This window comes from Protomyctophum bolini, assembly GCF_963924005.1.
Source record: "Protomyctophum bolini genome assembly, chromosome: 19".
In the NCBI taxonomy this organism is placed as follows: Eukaryota; Metazoa; Chordata; class Actinopteri; order Myctophiformes; family Myctophidae; genus Protomyctophum; species Protomyctophum bolini.
In genome coordinates, this window is record NC_137880.1 from 23,517,624 (window position 1) to 23,539,637 (window position 22,014).

Consider the following 22,014-nt stretch of genomic DNA (forward strand, 5'->3'; position numbering starts at 1 on the left):
CAGTAAAAGATTATGGTCACAGTTCAATTATGATGAACATTCCCAGAAACCTTAACCCTACCCTACCCTTTTACTTTATAAAAAGAAATAGTGGGGGTCTATAACCAAATGAGGGGTCCTTGACAGGAAGATGTTTGAGAACCACTGAACTGGCCCAACAGTACAGTATGTGAGTGAGCTTATTGGACCAAATTTGCTGCTGGGGGGGGAAATGACAGCACTAACATCAACATGTCACTGTCACCTTCAGCCCTAGCCAGGAACATTCTCCGTTAGAATGATGACGTATTTGGAAACGCGCAGCTCATTGCTTCATCGCTACAGATGTTTACAGAGAGGAGAACTCATGGCAACCTGTCACTTTCTTCCTGTGTCTCCAGACTCGACTCTCCATCCAGTCTACTGCTCCCGTGGATCTGATGGTGGATCCAGAATGCCTCAGTGAGCTCAGACTTTCTTCAGATGACCAAATCTGCATCATCAATAGCCACTAGTGTCTACTTCTACTGTGCACAGCAGACCACGCCTCACCAGTCTCTCCACAGGCTACAAATTCTGCTTTCTGCCAAGTCAACATTATATGGAGTGTAGATTGCAAATTCTTTCCCCCCCAGAATAGGGAGTCGGGATGCTAGGGTTCATGTAGTTAAATAAATATTGCTTACTGTATCTCCTTCGTCCTCAACTGAACTTCAACCTATTCCCTGCCCTACGGAACAGCAGCACAACCCCATCCCTCACTAATTCAGATGAGGTAAGAAAGAACAAGCAGATTTACCTTCCCATCTATTCTACTCCCCCCACTGTCTACATCCAACTTCTCCCATGCTATAAATCTCTCTAGCCCACCCAATCCTCCCTGCCTTTTCCCCCTTCTTTATCAGCCTGCCCCCCAGCTAGCCTCCCCGGCTTAACACTTCCATCAGATAGGAAAACTCTGCTCACTGCTTTGCAGCAGTGCGTTACTTCCACCCCACAGCATTCCACCTTCTCGGTGATGTGGAGGAGTCCAACCCCACCTCTGTCCAAATAATGACGTGAACCAGATTCAACCACAGCTTAATCCCTCTCGCCCATAACACATCGCTTGGAAGGAAACCTCTGCTCTTCGCTTCACAGCAGTTTGTTACTCTGAGTCAGATGAAGTGGAGCCAGCACAATGATCTCATCTCTGCCTCGCTGTCCAAATGTAAATGGTGAGAGGCGAGTGTCTGGCATTAGGCTCTGTAACCACTTGAGCCGCATGGCAACAATTGGAGATCTACAATCTCTACGAGTCAGATCTATAAGCACCAGGTGTCAGATCTGAACGTGACTCACGTTACGCGAGATTGGCTGTTTTCGATATATTCGGAGGGAAAATATAATGACATGCCCAAAATAGTAAGTGCGGGGAGTTTTGAGTTAAGGCTACTGCCATTTACAGGCCTATCTAGGAACACTAAATGTAAGCGTGTGTTAAGACATAAATGTGCCAATGTGCAAGAAATGACAATACTCTTGCCTATTGTCAATGTGTATGATTACATTAGATAATGTCTAACCTTTAGGGTTTAGACAGCACTAAACTCATTTAATTATGGGGGGAAAGAAGTCAGATGATTTTTAACTAAGTGAATCAGGTCCTCCCACTTCAGGTTCCTGTCAGCTAATTAGTTTATTAAGAACACATTAGGCAGCACAAATATTAATCACAAACATATGAAATCAAATAACAGTGGAAAATAAATCAAAGCAAGTAATCTAAATTGTGAGTTTATATCACATGAAGTACTAGGTGGGTGGCAAGCACCACAGCACTACAAATCACATTTAAAGTATTTAGGTGACATTACAGAACTACTCTCCTGCCCTCCTTTATAGTGTTCGGTGTGGCTCAACACCGGCTGGAGCAAAACCATGCAAAACACGCAATTTGACCTTGTTCTGCAGTATTTACATATGACACATACTGTAGCTGTCCATTTATCATAGGAGTGTAAAGCCTGATTTACACTTGGTTGTGTAAATTACGAACATGGCGCTCAAATATATATATATATATCGAGCATAAATCATATAACTTCATTAATTTAAAAGGCACTTCAGAGTAGGACTTCTCTGTCATGTTCAAACATACTGCTAAATACTACCTCTATTACATTTAGAAGAGATGGAATGTTGTATTATATTGCGGTTTCATTTAGATTTAGGAAGATGGCTGTAAATTATGCAACAATACCGTTCATAATCTCCATCAATGGTGAGACGATCCATATCCTCAACAACAGTTGACAAAGAATCAACAGTTACCTCCAATGTGAACAATAATAAAAGCCTGGGTACCGAGGCTAACAGTTACCTGACAACCAAGTAATGCGTTTGTGGAGCAAACATGGCTGGCACTGAGCTGAACGCTACAAGGCCAGTAACTTCATCTACTGCACAATCATAGTCTATATCCGATTTGAAGCTCTGTAGAAAATAAAACGTACAAATCAATTGATTAAAACTAGTCAACTAGAGTTAAAGCTGCAATCCATAATGGGGTGGTCTACTGTACCTGCTTCGCTACTGAGAAATGTACTGTATATTCTGTATTGGGCTAGAGGACCTTCTGGTTGACAAGTGGCATTCAATGTATCCTCGGGCCAAATAGGCTTTCTTTGCATTAGCTCAGCAGCAGCAGGGGACCCGGATTCGATTCCCAGGTAGGGGGACGCGAAGGTTACGGACTGCAGCTTTAAGCATCCACTTTGGTTTCATAGCAAGACATTGAGTGTTTATCGTTTAGTACAGTGGTTTTCAACCCTTTTCATATAAAGGTCCAAAGGTATCAAAATAACAATTCTTCTACATTCTCCAATTGTTTAAACTTCTTGTAAATTAAGTAACAACGGGACTCCACCGGGCGCGTCAGCGTCGCGTCTCCGTCACCGTCAGGGAATGTTCCCTTTTTAATCAATGAAGGGTGGCTCCACTGCCCGGGTACATTTGGTTTCATTTTACACTCTCAAGTGTTAAAAGATCTACAAGGGTCCATTTGGTTACCAACTCTCCATGATTTAGCTGGGGACCACCCCCTCAAGGACCCCTGGTTGAAAACCACTGGTTTAGTACAGTACATACTGTAGTTCTACAACTGAGGAGTACAGTATGCAATACAATGAATAATACGCTTGTCAGACATTGCTCTGGGTCAGTGGTTTTCAACCAGTGGTCCGGGGACACCAATGGGCCTTGAGGGGGTTCCAGGTGGTCCCCAGCTAAATGATGGAGAGTTGGTAACCAAATGGACCCTTATAGATCTTAAACTCTTGAGCGTAAAATGAAACCAAATGGTCCCTCCCGGGTCCATTTGGTTTCATTTTACACACTCAAGAGTGACATTATTGTTAAACATCTGTATTACTTAATTTCTACACAATTCAACGTTTGCCTGTTATCTTTGGTACCAACATCAATACAGCACGGAATTGTGGACAAAATCCAACTAGAGGCTAGATCTCATCAAATGGTGGTCCGTGGTCCAAATACCCAATAAATAATGGGCCTTGGTATGAAAAAGGTTGAAAACCCACTGCTCTGGGTTAAACATAAGCCCATTAATAGATCTTCTCTCCTTTTTTGTACAAACGATTTCTGAGAAGAATGAATAGAGTACCAAAGTCCTGATGTCACTCCTTCGCCCCCTGGTAATTTCTCTATGGAGACCAACATTGGGTTATCTTATAATTGTGGTCGATACATGTATGTTTGATTAAAATTCAATAAAAAGTTAATTGAGAAAAATAATTGTGGTCGAAAGAAATGAACAAATGGTCTTGGCGATATTGTCAGGGAAGGTGGCTCGGTACCGTCTACGATAGAAAGTCACTCATATTTTGATACAATCTGTTTCTGGTGAAAATGTTACTAATTCGTCAGCAGTAACAGTGTTTGCTCTGCATCAGTTGATGCGTCATCATATCCATACGAGTCAAACCGGCAGGCTCAATGGTTTACTTTTGGAACACAGTTCTTATTAACCAAGTCTATGGGAATTCTGAATGTGAGGAGGGGGGACGTGACCCAGGTAGGATGTGTAAATTACGTCAGACTTCGGTGCTCTAGAACAGTGGTTTTCAACCTTTTTCATATCAAGGTCCATTATTTATTCTGCATTTGAGCCACGGACCACCATTCGATGAGATTTAGCCTCTCAGATCCAAAACTTAGACTATATTTTGTTGTCGTTGAATAAGATTTTGTCCACAATTCCATGCTGAATTGAAGTTGGTACCATTAGGAGAGATAGCAGGCAAACGATCAAACTAAGAATTCTTCTACGTTCTCTAATTGTGTAGACTTCTTGTAAGTTAAGTAATGCAGATGTTTAACAATCATTTAACTCTTGAGAATGTAAACCAAATAGACCTAAAAGACATATAAGGGTTAAATATCTAATAAGGGTCTATTTGGTTACCAACTCTCCATCATTTAGCTGGGGAACACCTGGAACCCCCTCAAGGACCACTGGTGGTCCACGGACCACTGGTTGAAAACCACTGCTATTATAATAATAATAATTTTGTGACGAGGAAGAGGATGGAGGAAGTCTTCATTTGGTGGCTCCCCAGATGATGAGTCCTACAACAACACCAACCACAGCCAGTACGATGACCAATATGCAGATCTTCTTACGGGAACTTTGCTGGGAGAAACAACATCATCAATGAATTATTAAATGCTGCCATAATAGTGTTCTTAGGATTCAGCCAGAACGTTGCCAGTGGTTGAAGGGTGTTTTGCATTAACTCACTCGGCGCCGATATCGCCATTTGACGCCTCCTGGTGCGAACGCCTACCTTGCCGAGATCGCCTTCTCACGCCATTTTAATATCAATTGATTACAGTTCACAACAGTGCCCTGTATGCACTCGTAACACTCCGAAAAACGGAACGGAAATGAAAATTCAGCTGGCTTATGCTGTCTGTGAGAACGCAGATTTGCGGCTCATTTCTCTAAACGATATGATCCTCGGTTACAAAATGTATGTTTTGGGTGAATTAAATAACAATAGAGGCACCATAGAGGCTGTCAAGTAATTAGTAACTAAAGTTGTCAACTTTGTGTCAAATAATTGTATTACAGAAGTATAAGATTTACCTCTGAGATGTAGCAGTTGAAGGACATTGTTAAATACCCCACAATGCTACTTAACAAGGGTAATTGAATACATTTACTTAGTACACATTATACATTTACAACAGCCCAGCAATAAAAAAAAAAGTGGTCTACCTGCTTTGCTACTGAGAAATGTACAGTATATTCTGTATTGGACCCAGGTTCGATTCCCAGGTAGGAGGACACGAAAGTTATAGACTGCAGCTTTAAGCATCCACTTTGGTTTCATAGCAAGACATTGTTTATCGTTTAGTATAGCTCATACTGTAGTTCTACCCCTGAGGAGTACAGTATGCAATAAAATGTATAATACACATGACAGACAAATGGATATTTCTGTCCTTCTGTCCCTGGGTATGGGCCGTTTGTTTCAGATTGGGTGGGAACAGCCCATATCACCTTCCATAGTATCAGCATATCACCTTCCCTCTCAGTTCTATTTACCTTCTTTATCGTCTTAATCCTTAAATAACGAGGCATGTTTACTAATAATTGGCTAAGAGATTACAGACTAAAGGGAGGGCGAGTGTTCACACATTTACAAGTTTCCCAGTTCTCTCTTCCTATTTCAGTGTCTTTCACCCTCTTCTTGTCTCTCGTGCAAAACTATAATTATATGATCTTTCTTACCTGGTAGCTTGCAGCCTGTGCCAGTTGCTGATTAGCGGATTGCACCTTAATTTCAGCAGTCTCCACATTAGCTTCTATACTGTCTGCATGGCACAGGGAGTCAACCACATACAGTACATGTTAAGTTACATTAAGGGACACATACAGTACTAGGTGGTAGCAGTATATTATTATGCACAGTGAAGTTATTTTAACTCTAGTTAGTTTTACACACTGGGTTAAAATGACAGTGAGAATTGTATTCAATGTGTTGCATTTGGAGCGCTTGGACGTATGTATTTACCAATAACATCTCCCTGCTCGTGGACCATCATGCCCAGGTCTTTGAAGATGTCGTTGATATCCGTGATGTCAGACTGAATAAAGAAACACAAAGCTTGATGAATCTTCGTTTTTTAATGTGTACCGCCTTGCATGACAGACAGGAGAGAGCGTGGCAGACAGTGAATGTCATACAGTATGTAACATGACATGTCTTGAGTGAGAATAACGTAAACTGGTTGACCCTGCATGGCACCCTGAAGCTGATGGCTCTTGTTCTAGTTTAATCTGAACTAAATTGATCTGTCCCTTAAACACATGAACCATCTGGGAATATCATAATAGGAAGGGAAAAAAAGATAAGGGAGCATTTGCCATAACTAGCCTATCTACAATCTACATTGCAGATAGACTATTTGAAGTGATTTGGTGTGTAGTGTAGAGGGATCTAGACGCCTGCGGGACCCTGGTCGACTAAAGTATATCAACGTATTTATAATTGGAATAACAGGCAACATTAAATCTTTATATGGGGCAGTCCTTGTGACAATCAAAAATATCCCTCCATGCAGCTTTCAGATGTGCTGCTTCAGGTGTCTGATATTTCATTACCTCCAGTTGTCTAATGGAAGACTCTCTCTCCTGGATCAGCATCAGGTCCTCTTCTGTGATGGCTTCACTCTGAACCTGCAGTGAGTCACTGCAAGTACAAAACTGTAGCTTTATGATCAATGAATAACACAACAACCAATTTTAATGGGAATGGTCCTCTTACTGTAGCTCAAAAATAATAATAATTATATTATTATTATTATTTAAATTATATATATATGTTTTTATCTAGTAGAGGTGGTTTATTTCTGAGTCTTCTCCTGGAAGTCATTAGAATGCCCAACACATTATGATGATAGACAGTACCATTCAGTCAATTATATTAGTGTCCACCACCACGTGGTGGTCTATAATGAACTGGCCATGATTTGGGGAAGACAGACAGGTTATCTTTGTCACTTCATTAGGGACGGGAATGATAAATCGGAGGAGTAGAAGTCAGGTTAACTAAGGCGGTGAAGAAACTCCCCATGCCAAACATTGATGAAACTCAGCCATCAAACACGGTTGCGGTAGTGTAGTAGAATTCTCATCTTGTCACTAGTGTAGTCTAGTTCTAGTTGAAACTTTACATACCATAATACTTTTGAGATTCATGATGCATATGCATAGTTGTAAAAAACATAAATGATAACCTTTGTAGAAAAGACACATTTCCAAAGGGATCTTCCGGCTGGTCTGTCTGTTGGTTAAAAGATTCCTGTCAGTTCAACAACTCAAATAACTCTTTAGTAAAAAAAAACAAAAAAACAAAACATAAAACAAGATTTTTAGCATATTTGTGTGCAATGGAACATCTTTTGCTCACTTGTCTTGATCCCTATACAGTACATTTGTGAGTTTCGTTAGTTTGCACTTGCACATACCTAGCTTGGTTCTTGTCAATAATAGTCAGCTGGCCAGGTTCTACTGAGAGCAGATACTGGCTACCTGACCCCATTTGTTTCTATTAACATTGGTACATTATACAGTATGACGCAGTGGAATGTGTCAGACGTAAGATTATCAAACTTTGCCTTCCCTTTTACTCCCTTTTTAGTTCAGCCAGCATATGTTAGACGAGTGAAGGCAGTATGGGTCTGCACCGAGACATCAACAGAACATGATCAAGGCAAATACAGTACAACAGTAGTGTGTACTGCAGTGCAATACGTGGAAATGAAATTACACACAGACAGTCTCCAGCCTCCACCTAGTGGTAACTTTAGTGCAGTCTCAGAAGATAAATCAACTCAAATCCTAATAAATATTAATAGGTTGTACTGCTAATAAGCAATATAATAATTTTATTTAAATTAGAACTGTTGATTTCCAGAAGAAAATAAGGTCTCTGACGGCAATGACACAAAATCAATTTTCACAATAATACAGTAGTCCTCAGTGATGTGAAGATACAGTACACAATACATCCCGTGTTAATTTATACATTTATAACTCCAAGAGTCTCTCAGAGTTCAATGTAACATTCAGGATTCAATATTACCGTCTACTCACCGATACCCTGGAGCTGGCTCGGACTCGGGCAACAAACTCTCTTTCTTTGTCGGCTGCCTGACGCTGGGTTCTCTGCAGGGTGTTCAGGGCACTGGAGAACTCATTCAACAGACGTTCTTTCTGGATCTTTCTCTGCCGCTAAAAGCACAAAAATAAAAAAAATGATCAGGCACTTTGGCCGGTAGTCCAAGTCTGGCAGTGTGCCGCGGGTTTGACTCCCGATCCTGACGGCCTTCACTGCATGTCACCCCCCCCCCCCCCCCATCTCTCTCCCCATTTCCTGTCAGCCTACTGTCTGTCCCTCCATAAAACATATAAAATAAAGCGGAAGCCACAAAAAAAAGGAAGGGAACTGACTGACCACATGAAAACATGAGATACAAATAAATGAACTACTACACTAGTAACAGACACAGTAAGCTTACAAACAACATTCTGATATTTGTTCACTACTGAAAACATGTAAACTCCTGTAGGCTCACTAGGCTGTAGCTAACATGGCACATGGTAATTAGTAGACCAACACACTACTAAAGGTTACAACTACCTAGATTGACATACACATTTCAGTTCAAACATTTTCTCAACTCATTTTCTTTAACAGTTTTACATAATCACATTTGAGTTTACTTACAGACATATCTACACCAAAACATAAAACGTTGGAGAGCTGTGGAGAACACTCTGCTGCATGCTTGCTTCTCAAATGGCAATGAGGGAATTAACTAAATTGCTTTCAGTTTCCCCTGACACACCTGGAATATACCATTTCAAAAAAGAGATGAAATAACACAAACCACCCACAAGGTGCATACTGCATATGTCTAAACTATAGAGGTCAGGGTCCAGAACAGTACCTGATCAGGGCCAACAGGCAATGTGCTGAAAACCTTCATGAGTCGGTCTGTCTCCTTGGCGAGCTGGTTGCCCTGCTGCTGTTTCTGTTGTCTGGAAACCCATAACCGACATGACACATAACAGAGAATCACTAACAGGATCGCATTTACAGTATGATGTTATTAAACAGACTGAAAGATCAACTTTTTGAACTGAAGATAATTCACAGCCCCCCCAAAAATTATCATCACGATTTAGGCAGAGTATTCTAGCCTTTTCTATTGGTCCTTTTCGACTACAAAGGGAAACCCAGAAATATCACCTACCTGAAACTTTCCAGAACCTGTGAAGTTCTGTGATGGTTTTTTGTTTCCATTTACATTATAACCAGAGCCTTTAAACCCATTTGTGGGTCACGGATACATTTTTATGAGTCAGCTAATCTCTCAAGAACAGATTCTGAGCTGTGCTACCAAATCTGTCAGCAGCGCCATTCAGAACGTGTATACATTGTTGATAGCAGAGTGTAGAGTAGGAGAGTAGTGACACGCTTTGATCTCACCGCAATGCGGGTGCCTATGGGCTATAGTTCCAAACATTGGAACTATTCCATTGAGATAGAACGAGCACTTCTGCAGTCGATTGTTACAATGGGAGTCAACCGTTTCCTGTCTGGCAGCCAAATCCTGCGATACCTCGGAGACAGAAACGATACCTACCGCTGTTTAGATGCTCAGCTCAATAAAATGATGTACTGTGCACATCGTAAAGCAAGTGATTAGAAATAGAAATAGATTTATATTCCTGAACTGATTATATGACAAAGTCTCAATTGTTCAGAAATAATGTTTGTTCATGAGCTGGTTCAACTGGCTCCATTCACTGCCATGTATTCATGGAACGTCCGGTGTGAGATTTGCATCCCAATAAAGTGTCATGGCGCGTTCCATGATGTCAGCGATGTCTCTTCTTTCAAAACGGTAGAGAAATTACAGAGTTACCGTGTGGGGGTCCCTCTACTACTGTTTCCATTACTCAGTCTACTGTACTGTACTGTCACTGTACTACTGGCACACCCGAAATCATCATATATACACTTAATATGTGCGTGTGTGTGTGTTAGGTTGCGCACAGGTGGTGAAAAACAACCATGCTGTTTTCATGCTCAGACCCACCCAGCCACCCACCCACACACAGCTCCGTAAAAGAGTGGTTGCATCACTCAAAAAAGAGAGTCGCGTTGTTTCCTTGTAGATCAGCTATTTTCACTAGTTTGCGTCCCGAGGAGACATCACATTTCACTGTTAGGTCTTGAGCTGAAAGGTTTGGGAACCACTGCAGTCTAACAGACTGAATAGAGGATGGCGATGGATGGTAACTCACAGTGTCTGTCGCAGTTGGCTGGAGTCCTGCTCTGTTCCCAGCTGAGACACACCTCTTTGTATCTCTGCCGCTGGTGAGATAGGTACATAGAAATATTTAGAATGTTTGTACAGATATATAATAAAATGGCTTGTTTGTGTGTGTGTGTGTGTGTGTGTGTGTGTGTGTGTGTGTGTGTGTGTGTGTGTGTGTGTGTATTCATACTCAGCAGTGTGATTTTCTGGATGTTGGAGCTGATGTTCTGAGCCAGAGCGCTGGGCTCCTCTGGAGTTCCAGACTGGTAGGACATGGTGGATGCCTGGTGGAAAACACAGTTAGTTGGCTACTTGTATAGTTGTCCCGATCCGATCACGTGATCGGAAATGGGGGCCGATCACATCATTTTCAAAAGATCGGAATCGGATCGGGAACAAACTAAAAAATCGGGACATCCCTAGTATCAATGTTAATATCCATATCATGATATTAGACTGGATATTGTCTGTGATTTGGGATATTGTACAATTGTGATATGGCATAAGACAAGTGTTCTATAAAAATATAAATATCGGATCGGGAAAAATCGGTATTGACAGATACTCAACAAAGTCAACATCAAATAATCTGAATTGGATCTGGAGCAAAAAACGTGATCGGGGCATTCCTAGGCCTATTCATACTCGAATCCAATCCACTTGGATTGCTGTACACAAAAAACATTAAAAAACCTTTACACCTTATCACCTAAAACTGATCACACACTTTCTTTATTCTGTAACTTCATTTATATGATCCGTTTGTTTTATTTTATGTCTTTATTTTATTTGTTTTTGATTTCTATGTCTATGTGGTCGTTTGTTTGTTTGATTATGTGTCTGTAAAACCCTGAATAAAAACTCACACACACATTGTTTTATATATATATATTTTTTTTTTTATCCCACGATTTTGCAACCCATTTTTTCACCCAGTGTCAATTATCTAATTATTATCTATGCATGAGGAGTCTATGCATGAGGAGTAGCGTGTGGAAGGAACACGTTATTCCGACCAGGTCCTTTCCCCTCCATCATGCGCCCCGGCTGGGCAGGGGGAGGTAGTTTAGAGACCAGGTTTACTGCATGTTTTTAGTGAGGGTAGTGGCCTAGTGGGTAGGGGAGAACTCCACACAGAAAGGCCCTTTCGCCAACCCCAGCTCGTAAACGCGTGTGAAAAGCCTGGTGTAGCTCGGGTGTCAACAAAGTCCCATGATTAATTTATACTCTGTCGTACGCTGTTGTCAGCTCACAGAAGTTTTGTAGATCTGCTCAGAAAGTGACACTGTCCTACGATAAATCAGGTTGGATTCTCTGAAATACAGTACGATTATTCTTAATTAAGTTAAATGTTGATTACTTTTGAAAACTGTTCCTTAAACATATTTTTAAAGTAAATATGAAAGATACAAGCAGGCAGTAAGATATGACACATAATGACAGCAAGACAGTGTGAAACGCAGAGTATATTAAAGCAATCTTTGACATACAAATATGAAATAATTATGTACATTGATTCATCCACATTCCACACCTATCATTGTGCCATACAGTTTCTCTCACACTTTACTGCAAGTTCAATTTAAATCCATCCAAATTCCAAAACATTATTTTTCAGAATTTAAGCCAGACATTTATGAAAATGTCTGCCTATAGTAGGCCTATACTGCGATATATGCTATCACAGCAGAATACATATCTCTCTCACTCACTCACACACACACACACACACACACACACACACACACCCACACACACACACACATCCTGCGGAGTGGTACAATGCGGAAATCATGCAACTGTATATTGACACAGCCTGGAGAGCACAGAATAGGTCACTGTGTTCTTATTCCTCCTATAGTAGTTTACTCTATAGGAATACGTCCTCATTGTGATTTTTTATCAATCTAGATGTGGAGTTGTTGTCAGTTGTTGTAAAATACGTTAATTGTGCTTGCAGGTGCGATAAGAAAATGTCATATTATGAAAGTCGCAACCAAACTTGGAACTTCTCAGTCATCTGCTCGTTCACAAACTATTCCACGTTCTCAAAAAGTGTGACAACGTGGTGGTGGATGCCGCTATAATTGCTGCCATTTGTACAACTGACAAAAATACCCTATAAATGTGTGGAACATGTTGTATTGATGATAATAGCCCGTTTTGATTTACCTTTGGCGCAGCAGCTGCAGCAACAACAGCTAGACGACGTTTCCTGGTTCTGGACAAGGAGTATGTTGAAGAAGGAGAGGACCGACACTTAGTATGTCACGTGAAGAAGACCGAAATGTGATGATGGGAATAGTCGTGGGGGGCCCAGGAGGTGGCGCTAGAGTCATAGTAATCATAGACATATATCTATGATGGTAGGCCTATATCTATGGTTTTTGATAACGATAACATACTGACCCAGACCCACCTCTTTCCGTTATTTCATGTGGTAATCGACTACGGAAAAGTCCATCCTGCCTTAGCTGCCCTGGATCAATCAGAAAACATGTTATAACTTCCCGAACCAATTATTTGACAAACGACGGACGGAATCATTGCATTCATTTAATTCTCATCAAACGCTGGCTTCAGCTCCAGTTTGCCTCCCAGACTTGCTTGAACGTCGATCGTGATCTATCTACATATAACGCAATCTACGGTATCTGACCTCTTTGTTCAATGTACTCCTTGGTTCAATCATGGGCCACACCCCCGTCCCCGTCACATGATGTCGCTTGCCAAAATGATCTAGCTGAGCTGTGTAACTGGTTATAGGTTGCCGTTGGCAATCATGTTGGCATTGGCAATGATGACAAGTGCCAAATTGGCACTTGTCATCATTGCCAATGCCAATGCCAAAACAGAATGCCAACACTGCCAATCACAGAATGATGGCAGTGGCACTGACCGTTATGAAGAGTAAAGTTTAACATTTTTACCAAAGTTATATAGACACCAACTATCACATTATATTTATATTCACAGTGACAGTCCACTTTGACAGAGAAATAATGATGATCCCCGGTTAAGGAACTTTGTGCTCCAAATTAGTTTACAGATCATTTACATTAAATATAATTGTACCTGGCTGGGGAACAGGAGGACGTCACTCGACAGGATCGATTCCCAGTCTTGACAATGTTTCTTCAACATCTTGAAGTAAATTCGTATCAATTTGAGAGTCCTCGACATGAACATGTTTGAGAACCACTTGCTTTCTAGAGGCAGGGCCGGTTCTAGGCACAAGCAATATAAGCAGTCGCTTAGGGCCACAACCACTGAGGGGGCCACATCAAAGGGAGAAGATTTGTATTTATTTTTTTATGTATCCCCTATCCCATACATGGGCTACTGGTGGCCTGGGGTCCACATGTGGCCCCCACCTTCACTTATTGCGGCCCGCTGGTTAATATCGGAATACTGATACTGATTTTTTATGTCCAATGTATTTGCATTTAAGTTCATAAAGTTAACATAAGAACAGAATGTATTTGAAATGAAATAAAAATTTAAATTTTCAGGATTCCAATTCAGAAATACCGGTAGCTAAAAAGAATTCAGGATTCCAATTTAAATTAAAAATAGATCTACGAGCTCAAAAGCGCAGTTTGAGCTTGTAGATCAACTATATCATGCATTGTGGCCCTCTCGAGTGAGTGTGAAATGTATAGTGGCCCTCTCCATCATCAAAGTTTCCCACCCCTGCCCTATCCAAAAACTAGTTTTTATTTTAATATGCAATTAAATTAAGATTAGGGTGTGGCAATAATGATACTGGTTTTTAACCCTAATTGCACAGGATAGTTTTATGTGGCCGTTCCTTGGATGTTAATTGTGTTTTCAGGCGGGGACATAAAACGTATACAGACATTACAGCAATGATTATTACTCCAGATATCCCGCAAATCGGTACACATTATCTTTATAGTCAAGCTGGATCTGTCAATTTGTTTTAAATATTATGATACTGTAAGACATTGTCTATTAGCTATTAACTGCTGCTTCTATGATCACTCAATACCAAACAATGCATTGCACGCCCACAACAAACGTTCCGACCTGCTGGAGAGCTGTGCTCCGAGGAGCACTTTTTGTAGTTCCCCATCTTTTCCTTTGAGCCACGAAGGCATGGAAGATATGTCACCCCACCTCTCCTTTCAACCTCAAATACGACCTAAAACATCTCATTAGTCATTCGTGCGAAAGGCCTGGTGTTGACTTCACATTCACAACCTGACAGTCAGTGTGGTTTGAATCGCGAGGAGCGAGAAGGTAGCCAGCCTCCCTCATGCTCTTTTTGACCTCTTCTAGTGGAGGGAGGAGAATGGTCACGTGACCTACCTCCAGAGGGAGAAGCTTAACACATTTTCATATTAAGCAAAGTAATCTTTTATTTAATAGGATAGTTATTTCTTTTTTTTCAATTAAGCCACTTATGAGTATTGGTACATTTTTGCGGTTGTTTGGATGAGGTATAGTTTTCTTGTGATTTTTTTATATTGAGCTGAGCTAGAGTTGAGCCTTTGAGCTTTGGTTTATAAACCCATGATTATCACGTGAGCCACACTGGATTCTGAGAAGAATAAAAATAGTTAGCCGTTTACAATTTTGATTCTGGTGGTGCAAAAAGGCGGTGGGTTTTGCCCCACCACTGCAATAAGATACCAAGTACCAACAGTAAAAATAAATCAGTTATGATCGGAATCAACAGACAGAGAACTTCAGATAAACTAACCAATTTATTTGTTTTCTTACATAAATCCCATTTTAGATTACAGTCTAGCCATTTTTCTATTAAAATGTCCCATTATTGCATTGGCTTAATCACATTAAATTATAGCCATTAATAATCAACCATTGCTCCCTGTAAAGTATCAATTAAGCTTTGTACATGTATACATTACATTACTATAAAACCCTACCTTATGAGCATGGTACTGTATGCAGTTGGAATTGCCTTTACTTTTCACATAAGTCAGTGTGTAGGGTTCAAATAATTTGAAAAGCAGGGAAGGTGTGTCGCTAAGCTAAAGCACACAGAGAGAGAGAGAGAGAGAGAGAGAAGAGGGAAAATAATTTGTAGTCTTTCAGTGACCAAGTTCCATTAGAGCCTTGTATGCAGAAGTGTGCATGTCTGACTGTATGCAAATGTTTTTTTCTAGCTGCGAAGTGTGGCTTTGCTCGTGAATGTGGAGAACAGCATGTTGCAAGGGAGGCTGCAGCAGTGGCGATGCGAGCGGCTTCCTCGAGAAATAGCAGTGAAGGATGAAACTCTTTGTTTCCTATTCACACTCTTATCGGTGGCAAACGGAGGCAGCTGGCAGAGAGAGAGAGAGAGAGAGAGGAGGCAGCAGCAGATGAGTGGGAGTCTGTTAGTGTTCTCAGCCTCTTCGCAGCTCGTGGAGTTTCTGGGCAACGCTTTCCAGCTCCGACTCGATGGCTGCCAGACTCTCTATCTCAGGCTCCTGTGGACAAAATGAGAGGAATAAGGTAAATGAAAAGAATATATTTGTATACGCTTGCACCATTTCTTCTTGCTTTGGCAAGGCTGCACCAACATTGCTTTGCGTGCTGCTTGATACCACAAAAACATGCACCACCCAGGTCCCTGTTTGGTGATTTATGTAGATTATTTGTAGATTTATTTAGATTATCAATTGTTGGCTTCAAGTCCTCCATAAAGAGCTGGATAAATTGTAGGTTGCTTGCGACTGTAGGTCGCAGATTACTATGAAAGCAGATTACTATGAAAACCTGTCAGTCAGTCAGTCAGTCCGTCTGCCTGTCCGTCCGTCACGCCACCATATATGGCAGTCAGTCCGTCACGCCTCGTGACACGCTCCACATATGGCCGTCTCCATATAATAATATATGAAGATCACGACACTGACCTCATCAAACCCTGGATAGCCATACATGGAGAAGACATATATGGAGCCGGCCAGTAACTCTAGATCTGACCTCAAACCCTTAGATGTCCATATGGAGCTGACCTGTTCTGACATTGATCCTTCCCCACCTGTCCTTCCTCTTCGATGTCTCCCTTTTGACTTTTACCTGTCCATTCAAACTCTAGACGTCCGTCACGTCCCGCCCCAAAGTTATTAATGCAGCCGCGCCCGGCCCTAACTGGGCTGGCCAGAGGCCTTACTAATTAGCACACATTTTATGCCTTACCTGGCCCGAAAACGTCAATATAAAAAAAAAGTTGCTTCTCACCCTCAGGGCGTCTTACTGGTTATACAGTACTGTGTCCACTTTGTGTTTTAGTATATTTTAGTTGACTTGTTCATTAGAAGTTGTATGAATATTGAATAGACTTAGGTCACATTCCCACCTAATAAATCGGTAGACTCAATGCGAATGGTGGAGAAATTGGGATTCTTGCATACCGGTATTTAATTTGCTGCGGTTTGCCGTCACACTGTCTTCCCAGCAATTGGAAACGCAGCAGTGGGGACCTTTATCAATGTGTTCAATTCATAAACTAGCCTACACAGTGAAATCTATGGTGATAAAATTATACTCATAACGTGCATGTGTCGTGCCGTCTGGACCCCCCCTCTCTCTCTCTCTACGCACACACTGTTCTGTTCTGTTATGTGTTTCCTTAAGCAATTGATTAATGTAGCCTACTCGTCCTCATTTCGATCACGGCTTCAGTCTCCTCATTCGACCACGTCTATCCACGGTGACATCTTTGCGCTGTGTTCAGCTCCTCACCCGCCACATTGTTTGCTTCATTTCCTTTATTTACTGCGGATTGCATTCACACCTGCACCGAATCGTAATCAAGTGCGATTGAAAGCGAAGCGAAACCCCTGTTTTTCCTCAGAGTAGAATATGCATAGATATGCATTAGGATTCGAATGAGCCTTCACACCTGCCAAACGAAGTGCACTTTCTGACAATGCGCAGCAGGATTCGTTTTAATCGCAGCATAGCTTTCTGGTGTGAATGTCACCTTATTATTGATTCTGTATGTCTCTGCAAGAGATCAAAACGCTATCTCAGCAAACATTTACATTAATAAGAAACATAAATTTGATCAAATTATATCTTTAACCCAACATGCTAATTTGATCCACTCGGATAGGGATTAAAGGTTTTGAACTTGGGATCCCGGTCAATTAAGTATATAGGATTTAAGTGGTTAATTAAGCTACAACACGGTCGCTATTGGGAGAGATAAAACGATGACTGGCGAATTTGCCAGAAAGAAGCCCACCTCTGACTTCCTGCTGGCACTGCCCTCCTCCTCCTCCTCCCTCCTGGCCATCATCTGCAGCTCCTTCACCTCTGGACTCCTCCTGCTCTCCTCTGTCTGCTCCTCCTGTCCTCCCATCACCTCCTCTGTCCGCTCCCGTGCTCTACGGGTGCAGACAGTTAAATGAACCAATCAGTTTAAAGGACATAAAATTCAACTTTTTCTATTTATTTTGTGTTTTTGGGGCTCCCATATGTGTTTTCTATCCACACAAATAACCAATTTTGAACAATCAGGCTTTCATATCATATGGGTGCTTTAATGGAAATTGCTCTCAGGAACAGCTCAACTGATTTTGTCCTCACACATGGGTACATACCACACACATGGGTACATAGGTGTACACGGACATTGCTGGTTGTAGGAGTGGTTGCACCACTCAAAAAATGTGTGGCAATAGCCGATGTACAAGCTCAAAACACAACACTGTTGTTAAATCGACTAATTAACTATTAAAAAAAAAAAAGTAATCGACTGAATCATCACTAAGGAAATAATGGATAGCTGCAAGCCTTACTGTGCCCTGTCCGTTTCGCCTCCTCTCTTCTTAGTGGCCCCCGACGGCTTCCTGGCCCTCTTGGTCCACTTCTTCAAGCCGCCTGCGTCCTCAGCCTTCACCTCCCGGTCAGCCTCCTCCTTCTCCTCCTCTTCCTCCTCCTGTGAGCTGGCATGTGAGAACCTCTTCTCCTCGACCTCCTCTTCTTTTTCTTCTTCTTCTTCTTCTTCTTCTTCTTCTATATCTTCAGCAGACTTTTTATCCTCTGACTTACTTTCGGGTGTATCTCTCTTTTTGCTGGATTCATGTCCTGGGATTAATAATGCAAGTAAATAAATAAATAAGAATGCTGAATGCGGTCTCTCTGTCTCTTTCATTCAGTCTCTCTCTCTCTCTCTGTCTCTCTCTCTCTCTCTCCCAACTTCTCTCGGTCTCCCACTGGAATATTCTACCATCAGCAAGATTCCACTTCATATAATGAAGTGTTTCTCGCCTGCTGGCAGCATTGCCCTCTGTTAGCTCTTGCCTGCCTGCATTCTCCCTGCTATCTCTAATACTGCACTGTCACACGCTCGGATGCAAGTACATTAATCCAGGGTGTAATAACATTAAGATTCTGGCGCGGCCATCTGCGAATGGCTGATTCATAATATATGCATTCTGGAGTTATGAAAGACAAGACCCACATTCACCCATTACCAACCCCCCAGCTGCACTCAGGTGGCCAAGATTAGAAGAAGTGGGTACAACAGAAATGGTAACGCAGAAATGTGTGGGGACGACTTAATTGGCATATCAACTTCATTGAAGAAGGGGGTAAGAATACATTTGAAAATATACTGTAATTTATATACATTGCTAAGCATTTCGGGGATAACAAAGGATGGGTTAGAGTTAGACCACTCAATGTCAATCACTGTGATGTGATGGCTATACAGCCCTGCCAAATGAGCAAGGCGGCCCGGGAAAATGCGGGCCCTACACTCATTTGAATTCCAGGGACGTTCTTCGTACTGTACACTTTGTTTAATTCTATGGCTGTGCTGTCATGCTGCCATTCCCTTTGGCGCCGTTCCACCGTGAGGGAGGTGAGAGGTGGGCGGGGGGATTGGATGTGTGTGGGGTGGGGGATTCATCATCTAGATGGAGGCAATCCCATCAATCATTGGGTTGGGGGGGTTGGTCTAACTAAAAGGATTTTTCCCCCCTTCCGTCACATTTTTCTTCTTCTCTGGTGAAGTGCATTCTATTCTTTTCATTAGTGCTGACTCCCTTTAAGCTGCTCGCGTCAGACTAAATTTGACTTTACGTCTCTACAAAGCTGTCCATCATCTCCAGCTCTCATCCTGCCTATCTCTTCCATTTGTCTCACTGCCAAAAGAAACTTTGGTCCCAAATGTTCTTTTTTTTAACCATTTAAAGTAAACCCTACTGTATATTTTGACGTGCAATGAATAGCAAAGACTATAAGGCACACAACCCGTCACATCACAATTTCGTATTATTGCATACATTTTGTATGCTATGTTGATGAATTGAACACATAGGACCGCAATGGAGAACTGAGAACCGACATACGATTGACAGATATTACACTCAAGCTAGTCTTGCGTAGCCAGACAACTATTCCACAATCTTCGAATGCTGGAAGCATTTGGAAATTGCGAGAGACAACAGTCTGGCAACGCGAGGCTACACTCAAGCTGACCAGCTCACCCTTGCTGTTTTCTTCCACTGAGGTGGCCCGCTTCTCTTCTTCATCTTCCTCATCCTCTTCCTCGTCCCTCTTCTCCTCGGATATGTTCTCGCTCCAGTCGTTCACGGGGTCGGATATGTGATTATCCAGCCTCTCGTCTTTCCCCCTCTTCCCTTGGCTCTTTCTGTCTATCACGTTGCGCTCTTCCTGTGACTCTTCACCACGAAGCGGGGCCGCCCCATCTTCCTTGTTCACTGTCCCCATCGTCCTCTTCTTCTGGGTCAGGATTGATCTTTCCCCCGGTCCGCCCAACGCATCCAGCATGGATTGATCTGGAAGGAAGGAGGGGTAGAGATATAATTCACCGGGGGGGGGGGGCGTCATCTATTCTTCAAGGAGGTACTATGAGAAGGTTTTTCAAATTAAACAGTGGGCCAATCCAAAACTGTTGTTTTGTTTTTGTAAATTTACGTTCTACTTGATCATACTACAGCGGTTCTCAACCAGTGGTCCGGGGACCACTAAGGGATTCGTCCTTGGCCAAGCAGAGATTCATTTTGTCTTATTTTTGTAAGAGTACAGAAGTTTGGTCTCACATGCATGATGAGCCCGAGAGCCTCTGGTTTGAATCACGGGTAGAAAGAAATAATAACCTTACGGATTGTAGCTTTAACAGTGCATGTTTCCTGGAATGACAGGTACAGGAGAGATGACTTTTGCCACTGCTGGTTTAATTGCCACTTTTCAAAATACAAAACCCGTTATGAATATTTTGGGGGAAAATGTCATTGACTTGCCATTTTCAACAACATTATATAACATCCAGACAATATGATGAACCATCTGTGTTGAAATTGTCCAAACACTGCATTTGAGATGAAATAATTTATCATTAGAATATGCATTTCTAGACTGTTTGCATTGGTCTGTGCAGCCATTTCAGCAGGAACTGTGAGCACTAAGAGGCAAACTGGCCTCTTTCAAAGTGGGGGTCGCCAGGAAGGCCAGAGGGAAAGAATAAGAAAGAAATTATATATACATTATGTAAAATAAGTCGCAGCCAGAGGATATTGCGGAGAGGTTGTGGAACCATTGTTCCAATCTAATGCACGGCCTGATCGTGTCCAAAGTAACCAGGGGAGTCACCAGGGTTTCACATTATACTGTACACCTCACAAACTTTATTCCACAAGTACCAAAATGGCACTCGCATGAAATGGCTGACAGCCTCCCGTTGCTGACACAATAGAAGTTCATGCATTTTTTATGTGCCAAGCAGATCTCCCCTCAAAATGCAAAGTGAATTGCTGTCACAAATATAATGCGTCCTATACAGTTAAAGCGGCACTATGTAACTTTTCTCTTCTCCGCCGGATTTAACACAAGATTTAAACTCTGTTTCCTGCGCAAGTGTTTTTACCATTGAGCTAATAGAGCCGGTCTTCTTGCTTAGGGTATGAAGTGAATCTTGATCCTGTGTCTAGGTGAGACATGACCTTTGACACGATTTAAACATCTCAATAGAAGTGCAGGAAGACAAAATACAACCACCTCAATTGTATAATTTATATTGTATTAACCATACAAAAAGTTCGCTTTGAGTCCGCTTTAACATAGAAAATGTCTCTTTTTTTTAATATATATTTTTTATCCCACGATTTTGTAACCCATTTTTCACCCCTGTGTCAATCATCTAATGTGATCCTGGGCTCTACACACCCTCCACCAACCTAGTCCCCATATATGGGGGACAAGGGGAGAGCAACGGACTTGAACTCATACTTCCTTCATGCCTGAGTGTCCAAGTTGCTCCTTTACACCTGACAGGGGGGAGTTTCCCTGGTTGGACGTAGCGCATGGAAGGAACACGTTATTCCAACCAGTTCCTTTCCCCTCCATCAGGCCCCCCGGCTGGCCAGGGGGAGGCAGTTTAGTGACCAGGATTACTGCATGTTTTTTGTGAGGGTACCCTACCCTAGGGCTAGGGGACACGGGGAGAACATGCAAACTCCACAAAGAAAGGCCCTTTCGCCAACCCCACCTTCGGGAATGGGCACTGATGAGTCTGACACGGAGGAGGAAACACGCCGCCAGCACCCACAGCGTCCCAAGCGGGAATCGAACCCAGGACCTTCTAGCTGTGAGGCGACAGCACTACCAACTGTGCCACCGTGCCCCCAACATAGA

General features: G+C 42.1%; 2 protein-coding genes across 4 annotated transcripts in view; both read right to left on the minus strand.

Annotated features, from left to right (window-relative positions):
- Positions 1-1,638: 1,638 nt before the first annotated feature.
- Positions 1,639-12,595, minus strand: stx7l (syntaxin 7-like). Its single transcript, XM_080790412.1, has 10 exons — positions 12,550-12,595; positions 10,568-10,661; positions 10,364-10,433; positions 9,001-9,091; positions 8,144-8,281; positions 7,285-7,331; positions 6,650-6,737; positions 6,060-6,132; positions 5,777-5,859; positions 1,639-4,672 (listed from the first exon to the last, which is right to left on the minus strand). The coding sequence occupies exons 2-10, from the start codon at positions 10,650-10,652 to the stop codon at positions 4,580-4,582; spliced, it is 768 nt and encodes a 255-aa protein (XP_080646538.1). The 5' UTR covers positions 10,653-10,661; positions 12,550-12,595; the 3' UTR covers positions 1,639-4,579.
- A 2,493-nt stretch (positions 12,596-15,088) lies between these two features.
- Positions 15,089-22,014, minus strand: part of chga (chromogranin A) — a 15,911-nt gene continuing 8,985 nt past the window's right edge. For all 3 annotated transcript variants that reach the window (XM_080790436.1, XM_080790435.1, XM_080790434.1), the window contains exons 6-9: positions 19,848-20,159; positions 18,153-18,441; positions 17,597-17,738; positions 15,089-15,833 (exon numbers count right to left, since the gene is read on the minus strand). In XM_080790436.1, coding sequence (XP_080646562.1) covers positions 15,750-15,833; positions 17,597-17,738; positions 18,153-18,441; positions 19,848-20,159 — 827 coding nt within the window. In that variant the 3' untranslated portion in view covers positions 15,089-15,749. The remainder of the gene's footprint in view (positions 15,834-17,596; positions 17,739-18,152; positions 18,442-19,847; positions 20,160-22,014) is intronic.